Source organism: Mustela nivalis (genome assembly GCF_964662115.1).
Source record: "Mustela nivalis genome assembly, chromosome: 12".
Lineage (NCBI taxonomy): Eukaryota > Metazoa > Chordata > Mammalia > Carnivora > Mustelidae > Mustela > Mustela nivalis.
In genome coordinates, this window is record NC_139031.1 from 41,060,339 (window position 1) to 41,073,214 (window position 12,876).

A 12,876-nucleotide genomic window follows, 5' to 3' on the forward strand; every position below is an offset into this window, starting at 1 on the left:
ATTCTTCTTTTCATTTCTTGTGATATTTCTCTTTGTTTTCAGTTTTCTTCATAATTCAGTGCATAGGAATGTATAGTTCACGGATTTTTAAAAAAATTTTCTTTGAGGGGCATCTGTGGACCTTGAATTATTTCCTTTGTAGACTTTACTAATAAAACATATTAATTATTATTGACCATAATTCCTAGGGTAATTTTAATTTATTTTACTTTATTTTCTTCTCAGATTCGCTTGAGTGACCTTATAGCAGCCAGAATCCTAAGGTATACAGATTTTGATACCTTAATTTACACTTGTGCTCCTGAATTTGACTTCATGGAAAAAGCGGTATGAATATTTTTTTGATTTTTTTCCTTTTCTACAGGTATGATAGTTTTTTGTTCTTGAATTTTCCTTTTAGTCAGAAACTCACAATTTTTATCCAGAGACATCCAACTTTATCATTTTTTTATTATAACTTTTATTAGTCATATAGGAACTTCTATCTTAAAGAGTTATTGATGATGATTAAATGAGATAATCCAGGAAGAGTGCTGAACATACTATCTGATCCACAGTTCAATTGCTTTCATTTTTTTAATACATTTTCAATATAAATAATTTATATTTATACTATATATTCTATATTATATGTTTCATATTCTATAATAAATTATATATATATTTATGTTATTTAATATATTTATGTTAAATATATTTGAATACTTTAATATAAATATATTTAAATATATTTAACATAAACATATTTTTCATGTATTTTTTTAAAAGATTGTTTTAAATTTATTTATTTGAGAGAAGAGAGAGAGAGCCAGAGCTTGAGCAGGGGCCAGGTCAGAGGTAGAGGAAGAACCAGACTTCCAGTGAGCACAGAGCCCATTATAGGCTTGATCCCAGGACCCTGGAATCATGACTAGAGCTGAAGGCAGATGTTTAACTAACTGAACCACCCAGGTGCCCCATACCATTCAATTACTTTTAATAATCTAGGTCACCTGCTCAAATCCAAATTCTCTTTTGATTTTTAGAAACTTTAGTTTTATTTCACTTAACACTCCAAATATTATAAAAATTTTTTAACAAGATGCTGCCATGAAAGGTATACTACTAATCACACATTATTCTCTTTTTTATCCAACCAGTCATACATTCACTCAAAAACTATTATGAGTACTATTTATTTATCTGTGAGGCAGTTTGCTGTAGGACTGACTACAATGAGGAAAATGTCTTGGTGCCTGCCTTCAAGAAGTACTTAATTCAGTGGCATGGTAAATCACTCAGACCACAATCATGGGTCATGAGAATTATTTAGCTGGTGATGTTATTTTATTGCTTCTCATATTTACAGTTATTACATAGACTGGCTTTCTTCCTTGTTTGTTCTAGTTTCACCAATGAAAATAATGGAACTTTGCAGCTCAGGAAATGATAATGTAGGGTCTGGGGATTAGTAAACATAAAATTTAAGAATTAATTTTATGTAAATAAAAGAAATATAAAACCAAAAGAAAGGAAAAAGTAATAGACATAGCTTATTTTTGGCTTAATGTTTTTTACTGTTAAACTCTTTGGTACATTTGTATAATTTTTTATAATTTTCATTCTTGTAGTAGAAGATGAAGGTTGTAGATATATATATAACGTTAATGATAAAAACATTTTTACCTTTAAGGAATTTCACTGTGAGGGGCACCTGGGTGGCTCAGTGGTTAAGCAGCTGCCTTCGGCTCAGGTCATGATCCCAGGGTCCTGGGATCAAGTCCCCCATCACATTGGGCTCCCTGTTCAGCGGGAAGTCTGCTTCTCCCTCACTCATTTCCCCAACTTGGATTCCCCCTCATGCCGTGTCTCTCTCTGTCAAATGAATAAATATTAAAAAAAAAGAAAAAAGAAAAAAATTTCATTGTGATACTCAATTTGACAGATTTTTACTCATTTACTGTAAAATTTAATAAATGACTAGTTTGAATAATTTGCTTTATTTCAGACTCCCTTGAGATATACAAAGACATTATTGCTTCCAGTTGTTATGACGATTACTTATTTTATCTTTAAAAAGGTATTCCTAAAAAATTTTTTCATTTGCTTTTGGGTTCAAGATAAGGACTATAGTGGATTAATGTTAATAACTGGGAATTCCATTTTATTTTTAGAAGGAATCCATACCCCCCTTAAAAAATTTTTCTTACTCAGCTCTCTCTTTATTTAGTATTATATGGTTTTTAAAAAACTATTATATGAGTTTTTTAGAAAGCCTCATCAGAAAGGATATTCTTATTCTTTCAAAAGAAATCAGTTACCCACTATGTACCATGAACTACATTCACAGTGTTAGTCCACTGGGACAAATAAAACAGGTCTTCTCTTGTCTTGGAACTTACAGTCTTGGTGGGCTTCAAGCAAATAATCGCACAGTTTGAAAAATTAAAATTGTCGAAGGAGCTGTGAAAGGAAAACAACAGTTCAGTATCTTCTGAACTGACATTCAAGCAAGTCTTGATCCATTTTAAGACACGCACAGGAGAATTTTGTATAGAAATTCTTTGAAACTTTGTGTATTCTATGTGTTTTCCCAGCAAAAGAAATATTACTATGATAAAAGAAATAATGTTCTAAAATACCTCTGGCAGATTTTCTTGGTCTGGGAGTGGTATATCTAAAATTCTAACTAAAGACACTGGGTTTTAGTTTTTAGCATTTTTGAACCATCTTTATATTGTTTAGAGGTTGTCTTAAGTCACTATTTATTTTATACCTTCAAGTAGATAGCAATAACATTTCTCTACTACTATACTGCCTGTGGTCCTGTTAAAACTGGTTTTCTTTATTTAAAGTCAAATTGCTTTTCCTCTCTCTATAGTTCCAGCTCCCACATTTCTCATTCCTGTGTTTTCACATAAAATGTGAACAATTTGAGTGAGAAAGCCATCTGCCTCTACATCTCTGTGGTTTCTCCCTTGACCCAGTTCTCCAGAGACCACTTGGAAAGAGGATAGGGGCAGTAAGAAGAAATGGGTAACTACACACTGTGTCCCTTTGGCTCCACCTAACTCTCCACTAGCCTATTTCTGTTTCATCATGACAAATGGTGCTATTCTTTGAAGGCTCCACTTAGAGGAGCTAATGCAGGAATTAACTACTCAGTGGGAATATCGCTAACATGGGAGAAGATGACAGCTAGATCCACTATTACTATCTTTATAAAATTAAGATCCACGACTCATAAACATAGTACTAGCTCCCAAACACACCACAGCTCAAACCATGCATATGCATTAAAAGGCATTTCTGTGCCTTTGCTGCATGTGCACACACACGTGTGTGCAGACATGTCCCCATCCCTTTACCCATTAAAGTGTAACACTTTTCTGTCTCCATATAAACCCTTCCTTTTTATTTGTCCCATTGTGGCTAATTTTTTTTTTTTTCCTCAAGAATACTTCTGATGTTCATTTACTTTTTCACTTGTATGAAATAGCTTCTGGGAAGAAAGAAGGAAAGCAACTATCGTATGATTTTTCTGTGAAACTACTGAATTTTAAACTCCTATGAGTGCATATGTTCTATTAACTAAACCCCTAAATAGGCTTTTTGCTTGCCTAAGTGACCAGAATCTCACTCGTGTCACTTGAAACATTCATCCACATATTATGCACAGTGTAAAACTTGAAGTTCCCCATAAATTTTTTTTTTTTTTTTTTTTTTTACTATACCTTTAAGTTGCTTAGGATGCAGCTAAAAACTCTTTGGCCCAGTCAAGCCCCCACGTTCACCTTCACTCCTCCCTTCCTCCCTCACCCTCAAGTGGTACATTGTGGTAAGCGCCCTTTGGCCTTCTGTTGTGGTTATTTCTGCAGGAGCTAGATCAGGGAAGAAGATACGCCACAGCTAATTTTATAAGAATCAGAAGTTTACTGAAGCAGAATATAAACTGCATGGGTGGGAGGAGGTGGGTGGGTGGGGCAAGGGAGGGTTGGGGGAAGGAGATAGAGAGTCCTGCTTTGCTTGGAAGATTAAGATAAAATAGTCTCAAAGTACAGCTGCTGCCTTGGTGGAAACCAGTTCCCCACTTTCAGCCCACTTCCCTCCCAGTAAAATATAAACTCTAATAAGGAGCTGTCCACGTGTACGAGCTTAGAATTTTAGAGTTGAAATGGACCTTAAAGATTTACCCCAATGCCGTTTGTTTTCTTTCTTTCTTTCTTTCTTTCTTTCTTTCTTTCTTTCTTTCTTCTCTTTCTCTTTCTCTTTCTCTTTCTCTTTCTTTCTTTCTTTCTTTCTTTTTCTTTCTTTCTTTCTCTTTCCTTCTTTCTTTTTTATAAAAGAATTTAGAACTTTATGAAAATATTTGCCTGAGGCAGAGGTGGGATTAAAGTGCTCCTGATGACTCACTTTAACAATAAAGACACTTCTTTCTAGTGAGGGTATTTATGTTTATAAATCAGAGCATTTTAAATGTCACATAATTCCTTAGAAAACCTTAATTTATTCTATTCACAGGCTTATCGTGATGTTTTATGTGTCTTATCTGCAAATACTTATCTAAGGTAATTATATCATAATTGTTTTTAAATCATACTGTATTCAGTTATTAAATAACTACTCTAATATCAAATGAATGTATATTAAACCAGCAGTTTGATTAAGAAAGGAGACATGAACCAATCTTAGATGTTCTCTTTAAAAAATATATATTATTTTTAGACATCTCTTTTATGTATTTGGACTTATTTTGGAGATATTTCTATTTTAATTAATTCAAAGTTTTAATCAATTTAGTTTAATTTTAATATATGACTAGAATTTAAAGTCCATAAACAGAAGTAAGCTAAAGTTTTGTTTTAGCAATTCTTGTTTTTTTAACTTTCAGAGAAAACATAATTATTTGTTTCTCTGTGTATTCATGAAGTAGTTTTTCTGCATTTATTGTTAAAACCATTTGCTGTATCACATTTTTTTTTTGGTGGTTTAAGTGAAGTCACTAACTTCACTGGCATAAATATATGTGAGAAAAATATAACTCAAATCACACATTGCTACAGGACATGTGAGATTGTGGAGAAAACCTCCTTACGAGGAAAATCTTAAATTACATTTTATACTTGCAGATATATGATTAAATTTGATGTATTAATGAAATTTATTTTTTAGGACAGTTTCAGATTTACGGAATAGTTGTGAAGATAGTACAGAGAGATTCCATCAGTCCTGTACCCCATGCTTATATTTTCAGTAAACAGTTTTGTATGGTTATCGGAAGGGCTTAATAGAACTTTATGGTTGAAATAGTTCAATCTTATTTGTCAAAATCCAAATCAAAGGGCTTAATAGACCTACTCTCCTTTCTCTGGTCTGAGGGACCTCAGAGCAATATGCCGTAACATTGTAAAAAGAGTGTTTTTAGAGCTCTGAGAACTATTCACATAAGGAATGCATGATGGCATCTGGGATATTAATTGAATTGAAGATTGAGAGTTACATGACAGCTGTCTTCAAGTACTTGAGAGGGTGCAGTGTAGAAGAGGACAGACTCAAGGGGACCAAAGGGAGAAGATATCTAGCTCAGAATAAGGAGGTGATTACATCCCTGGAAGTGACAGGCTTGTGTGTGTGGTGGGGGAGGGATGTAGAGGAGTTTTTAAATTACAAAATAATACATGCATTCAGTAAGACATACAGATGAAATATTTCAAGAAAAGAGGGAGTGTTTCTTTCCGTGGATCTACTCCTCACTGGTGCTGATTGCAAATGGTTTTGTATGTATCATTCTAGAAAACATTTCCAAAAACAGTGTTTTTATAAAAAAATAGAATCAGTATTATTATGTAACTTTTATTTTTACTTAATAGTTTATCTTGGTGTCTGCCTATATCTTCTTCATACTTTTTAGTGGTCTCCACATTTTATTGTTTGTCATCATGAATAATTACCAAGTACTTAACTACTCCCACATCAGTGGGTGTTAAGATTCTATTTATCTTGGGGCGCCTGGGTGGCTCAGTGGGTTAAGCCTCTGCTTTCGACTTGGGTCATGATCTCAGGGTCCTGAGATTGAGCCCCACATCGGGCTCTTTGCTCAGCAGGGAGCCTGCTTCCCCCTTTCTCTCTGCCTGCCTCTCTGCCTGCTTATGGTCTCTCTCTCTCTCTCTCTGACAAATCTTTAAAAAAAAAAGATTCTATTTATCTTTTTGTCATAACAACCAGTGCTAAGAATAAGAACATATTTGTATGTATTCTTTGCATACATATTTTAGTATTTAGGATATTGAAATAAGACTGCTAGATCATAATGTATGAATATTTTTAATTCGATAAATACTGAAAACTAATGCTGAAAGTGTCCATTTCCTTGCATCTCCATAAACATCAGTATTATCAAACATTTAACTTTTTTTTCTGACAGATTAAAAAAAAAGGAACTCATTTTACCAGTCTTCCCTAGTAAAGTTTCACATCTTTCAAATGTGCGTGGCATATTTACGTTTCTTGACCACTTGAAAATTGATGTATAGGATATTTTATATTATAGACAGTAACCTTTTGCCTATTACATGTATATAATATTTCTTCTAGGATATTAGTTTATAGTTTATTAATGGTTTTTGCCTTATAGAAGTTTAAAATTTCTTTACAGTCACTCCTATACATTTTCTGGGCTAATTTATTGCTTAGAAACACCCACATCAAAATCATTAAATTATTTCCAAATATTTTCTTTCATAATTTTTTTTTGCCAAATACATATGCATATATTTAAAGCATACAACACAATGATTATATGTACATTATGAAATGATTACCACAATTAAGTTAATAACACATCTAACACATCCATCACCTCACAGTTACCTTTCTGTGTGTGAGAATGCTTAAGATCCACACTCTTAGCAAACTTTATATAATATGGTATTATTAACTGCAGTCACTATGCTGTACATCAGTTTCTCAGAACTTCTTCATCTTACAACTAAAAGTTTGTACTGTTTGATGAACATCATCCCTGTTAGCCCTCATTACACAGCCCCAGAAACCACTATTCTATTCTGTTTCTGAGTTTGACTTTTTTCTCTTCTTTAGATTCCACATATAAGTGATACCATAAAGTATTTTTTTTTTCCTTTGGCCTATTTCACATAGCATAACACCCTTCAGGTTCATCCACGTTATCACAGTTGGCAGGATTTCTTTTTTAATGACTGAATAATAATACTCCATTGCATGTATGTATGTATGTGTGTACACACAAACACACACACACACCCTACATATTCTTTATCTGCTTGTCCATCAACTTACATTATTTCTATATCTTGGCTATTGTGAATAATGCTTCAATGAACATGGAAGTGCTGATATCACTTCAAAATACGGATTTTGATTATTTTGGATATATTCCCAAGAGTATGATGGCTGGATCATATGGCAGTTCTATTTTTAATTTTTTGAGGAACCTCCATACTGTTTTCCAAAATGTCTATTCAAGTCATTTGTCCATTTAAAAATCAGATTATTATCATATATTTTTTTGCCATTGAGTTGTATGAGTTCCTTATGTACTCCAGATATTCACCCCATATCAGATACACAGTTTGCAAATATTTTCTCCCATTCAATAGGTTACCTTTCCATTTTGTTGATTTTTTTCCTTTGCTGTGCAGAAACTTTTTAGGTGATGTCATCACACTTTTTAATTTTTCCTTTTGTTGCTGGTGATTTTGGTTGCCAGACTCAAAAATTAATTGCTAAGACTCCTGTCAACTTAATCTTTGTGACTGGTGTAAGATAGAAGTTTAACCACATGGTTTTTGCATGTGAATATTGTTTTCCAACCATCATTTATTGAAAATACTATCCTAGCCCCTTGGTGTGTTTGTGCCCTTATCAAAGATAAATTGACCATATATGCATGGGTTTATTGTTGGGCTCTCTATTCTGTTCCATTGATCTATGTGTCTTTTTATTCCTGTACCTGTACTGTTTTGATTACTTTAACTTTGTGGTATGGTTTGAAGTCAGGAAGCATAATACCTGTAGCTTTGTTCTGCTTTCCCAAGTTTATCTTGGAAATTTAAGGTCTTTTTTGGTTCCATATAAATTTTAGAATTGTTCTTTTTATATCTGTGAAAAATGTCATTGGAATTTTGATAGGGATTGCATTAAATCTGTAGATTGCTTTGGGTAGTATGGATATTTTAACATATGTCTTCCAAACCAAAAGCATAGAATATCTTTCTATTTATTTGCGTTGTCTTCAATTTCTTTTATCAGTGTCTCATAGTTTTCAGTATAGAGGTCTAGCTTCTCCTTTGTTAATTGTATTCCTAAGTGCTTTATTGTTTTTGATGCTATTATAAATGAGATTGCTTTCTAAATTATCTGTTTAGATGGTTCATTGTGATTGTGTAGAAATGCAGCTGATTTTTGTGTGTTGATTTTGTATTCCACAACTTTATTTATGTATTAGTTTTAACAGTTTTTTGGTGAAGTCTTTAGGGTTTTATGCATATAAAATCATGTCATCTGCAAACAGATAGTTTTACTTCTATCTTTATTATTTTTTTAAATTTCTTTTTCTTGCCTAATGCATTGATTAGACTTTTAGTACAATGATGGAGAGAAATAGAGTGGGCATCCTTGCCTTGTTCTTGATCTTAGAAGAACAACTTAATTAACTCTGGGCTTGTTATATATTATATGCCATTATTCTGTTCAGATACCTTCATTTTGTACCTAATTTGTTAAAACTTCTTAGCATGGAGGGTTTTTGAATTTTGTCAAATGATTTTTTCTGTGTCTAATGAGATGATCATTAGGTTTTTATCCTTCATTCTTTTAATGTGGCATATCGCATATATCGATTTGTGTATATTGAACTATCCTTGTATTGCAAAGATAAAATCTCACCTGCTCATGTTGCATGATCTTTTTAATATGATGTGGAATTTGGTTTCTAGTATTTGTTGAGGCTTTTTGCATCTATGTTCATCAGGGATATTGGCCTACAAAATTCTTTTATCCTCATTTTACTTCAGTATGAGAGTAATGTTAGCCTTGTAAAATGAGATTAAGCATATCCCTTCATCTTAAGTCTGTTGGAAAAATTCGAGAAACATTAATTCTTGTTTAAATGTTTGGTAGAATTCTCTAGTGAAGCCATCTGGTCCTCCACTACTACTACTACTTCTTCTTCTTCTTCTTTTTTTTTTTTTTTTGAGAGAGATTTTTTGGATTACTGGTTCAGTCTCCTTACTAGTTTTTTTTTTTTTTTTTTAAGATTCTATGTATTTATTTTTGAGAGAGAGAGAGTGGAGGTGTGGGGGGAGGAGCAGAGGGAGAGGGACAAGCAGACTTCACTCTGAGTGCAGAACCTGATGTAGAGCTCAATTCCTGGGATCTGAGGTCATGACCAGAGTTGAAATCAAGAGTCAGACGCTTAACCCACTGAGTCACATCACTGCCCTTCCTTACTAGGTTTTAATTTTATTCAGATTTTCTTTTTCTTCGTGATTCAGTCCTGGTAGGTTATTGCTAGGACTATGTTCTTTCTTCGGGGTATCCAGTTGTTGGTGTATAATTGTTCATAATAGTCTCTTATGACCCTTTGTATTTTTGTGGTGTCAGTCTTAATGTTCCCCCTTTCATTTTTAAATTTTATTTATTTAAATCTTTTTTTCTTAGTCTAACTAAAGGCTTATAAATTTTATCTTTTCGAAAGACCAGCTCTTAATTTTTGTTGATGTTTTCTATTGTTTCTTGTCTCTGTTTCATTTATTTCTCTTATGACCTTTGTTTCCTTGTTTCTTCTTTCCTTTTATTAACTTTGGTCTTAGTTTGTTCTTTTTCCAGTTCCTTTAAGTGTATAATTATTTATTTAAAATCTTTTTTTCTTAATGTAAGCACTTACCACGTAAAATCCTCACTTAGAACTTTTGCTGCATCCTGTAAGTTTTGGTATGTTATTTTTATTTGTTTCAAGATATTTTTTATTTCCTTTTGATTTTTTCTTCTACCCATCAATTGTTCAGGATTAGATTGTTCAATTTCCATGTATTTGTGAATTTTCTATCTTTCCTACTTTATTGATTTCTAATGTCATACTGTCATGGTCAGAAAAGATACTTGATATGATTTCAGTCTTAAATTTGTTAATGATTGTTTTGTGACCTAACATAGGATCTATCCATAGAATGTTCTGTGTGCATTTAAGGAGAATATGTATTTTCCAGCTGTTGGATGAAATGTTCTGTGTATATTTGTTAGGTCCATTTGGTCTAAATTGTAGTTCAAGTCCAATATTTTCTTACTGATTTTCTGTTTGGATGATCCACCCATTGTTGGAATTGGGTATTGAAGTCCCCTTCTATTTTGCACTGTTTTCTATTTCTCCTCTCTGATCTATTAATACTTGCTTAATTTATTTAGGTGTTCCAGTGTTGGGTTACATATAGATTCACAACTGCTATATCCTCTTGATGAACTGACACCTTTATCATCATACAGTGACTTTGTTTGTTTCTTGTTACAGTTTCAACTTAAGTCTATTTCACCCTGAATATAGATTGAGATCTAGGTTTAGATATGTGTCATCTATAGGTTTGTGTGTGTGTATATGTATGATATGTAGAGTTATCCCTGCTTTCTTTATGTTTCCATTTGAATGAGTATCTTTTTTCATCCCTTCACTTTCATCTTAATGTGTCCTTAAAGCTAAAATGAGTATCTTGTAGGCAGCATGTAATTGTCTTTTTTTTTTTTTTTTAAGAGAGAGAGCACAAGTAGGTAGAGAGGCAGGCAGATAGAGAGAGGGAAGCGGACTCCCTGCTGAGCAGAGAGCCCGATGCGGTGCTTGATCCCAGGACTCTTGAGACCATGACCCGAGCTTAAGGCAGAGGCTTAACCCATGGAGCCACCCAGGCACCCCTTGTTTTTTTTGTTTTTTAATTCATTTAGCCACTTTCTGTCTTTTGGTTGGAGAATTAAATACATTTATGTATATATTTTTAAAGATTTTATTTATTTATTCAACAGAGAGATCACAAGTAGACAGGCAGGCAGAGAGAGAGAGAGAGATTGAGATGGGGAAGAAGGCTCCCTGCTGAGTGAAGAGCCCAACACAGTGCTCGATCCCAGGACCCTGGGATGTTGACCTGAGCCGAAGGCAGAGGCTTTAACCCACTGAGCCACCCAGGCACCTCTAAATCCATTTATATTTAAGATTGTTATTGATAGATAAGGACTTGTTATCTTGTTATCATCTGGCTGTTTTCCATTTCATAGTTCCCTTCTTCCTCTCATGCTGTATTTTTTTTCTGTAATAATACGTTTGTTTCTTTTCTCTTAATTTTCTGTGAGAATCTACTGTAGTTTTTTTCTTTGTAGTTATCATGAGGCTTACATAATACATCTTATAGTTATAACAGTCTATTTTAAGCTGACAAAAACTTAACTTCAATCACATATAAAAATTCTGCCTTTTTACTTATCCTTTTGCTGTTACAGTTTATATCTGTTTATATGGGTATATACATTAACAAATTGTTGTGCTATATTTATTTTTAAATACTTTTCTTTTTTTTACTTTTATAATTTCAGTGACTTACATGGCACTATTACAGCAGTACAGTGTTTCTAATTTGACTGTATAGTTAACTTTATGGTGAGTTTTAACTTTCATAGGTATTCAGGTTACTCATTAACATCCTTTCATTTCAGCATGAATAACTCCCTTCAGCATTTCTTGTAGGGCAGGTCTAGTGGTAATGAAGTCCCTCAGCTTTTGTTTGTCTGAGAGTTATTCGTTCACTTCATTTGAAGGGCAGCTTTGCTGGTTGAAGTATTCTTAATTGGCAGATCTTTTAATTTGAGCATTTTGAATATATCATCCCATCCTCTCTTGACCTGCAAGGATTCTGCTGAGAAATCCACTAACAGCCTTATGGGGGTTCCCTTATATGAGATAATTTGCTGCTTTGACAGTTCATCATCTTTGGTTTTGATAGTTTCATTATAATGTGTCTAGTGAATTTGGGAGATTAACTTTATATTGGTGACTATGAGCCTCATGTACTTGGATATACATATCTGTCTCCAGATTTGGCAAAATTTCAGCTGATCTTTAAATAAGATTTCTGCCCTTTTCCCCTCTCCTCTCTCTTAGGCTGCCATAATGTAAATATTGTTTCTCCTGATGGCATTTGATAATTCACATAAGCTTTCTTCACTCTTTTTCATTCTTTTTTCCTTTTCTCTTCTTACTGGATAATTTCAAATTATCAGTCTTCAAGTTCCCGGATTCTTTCTTCTGCTTGATCAGGTCTCCTCTTGATGCTGTAAATTGCATTTTTCATTTTCATTCATTGCATTCTTTACTTCTAGAATATTTTTAGTTCTTATTTTATAACTTCTAGTTCACAGTTAAACTTGTTTTGTTCATGGGTTGTTTTCCTGATTTTATGTTTTGTCTACAATATAGACAGTGATTTCTTCTGTGGGGTCAGTTACTGGAAAATGATTGTGTTCCTTTGGTTGTGTCAGGCTTCCTTGATTTTTCATGTTTCTTATAGCCTTTCATTGATGTCTTCACATTTGATGGAGGAATCACCTCTTTTAGACTTTAAGGACTGGTTTTGGAGAGGAAAGACATTCACTTGTAGGTAGGTGTAAGGAGCCAACTGGGTAAGGTGTGCTGTTTCCATTCCTGGGGAAGGCTCAGCAGTGTAGTGTCTGTGCAATTGAGTTTAGCATCAATGAGGATTGCATGGGTCCTCAACCCGAGGGTTGGTGGGTGCATTTTTATTTGAAAAACACCTTTACTTTCCCCTCACATTGAGTTGGTGGTTTGGTGAATAGGTATTTCTGGTTATGTTTTTTTTTTAT

At 33.4% G+C, this 12,876-nt stretch overlaps 1 protein-coding gene across 1 annotated transcript in view; it reads left to right on the forward strand.

Moving 5' to 3' along the window:
* The window catches only part of DPY19L2 (dpy-19 like 2), a 91,143-nt gene that overhangs the window by 54,732 nt on the left and 23,535 nt on the right, over positions 1-12,876 (forward strand). Inside the window, exons 14-16 of the mRNA XM_082693176.1 lie at positions 226-327; positions 1,988-2,059; positions 4,501-4,547. Of these exons, the coding sequence (XP_082549302.1) occupies positions 226-327; positions 1,988-2,059; positions 4,501-4,547 (221 nt within the window). The remainder of the gene's footprint in view (positions 1-225; positions 328-1,987; positions 2,060-4,500; positions 4,548-12,876) is intronic.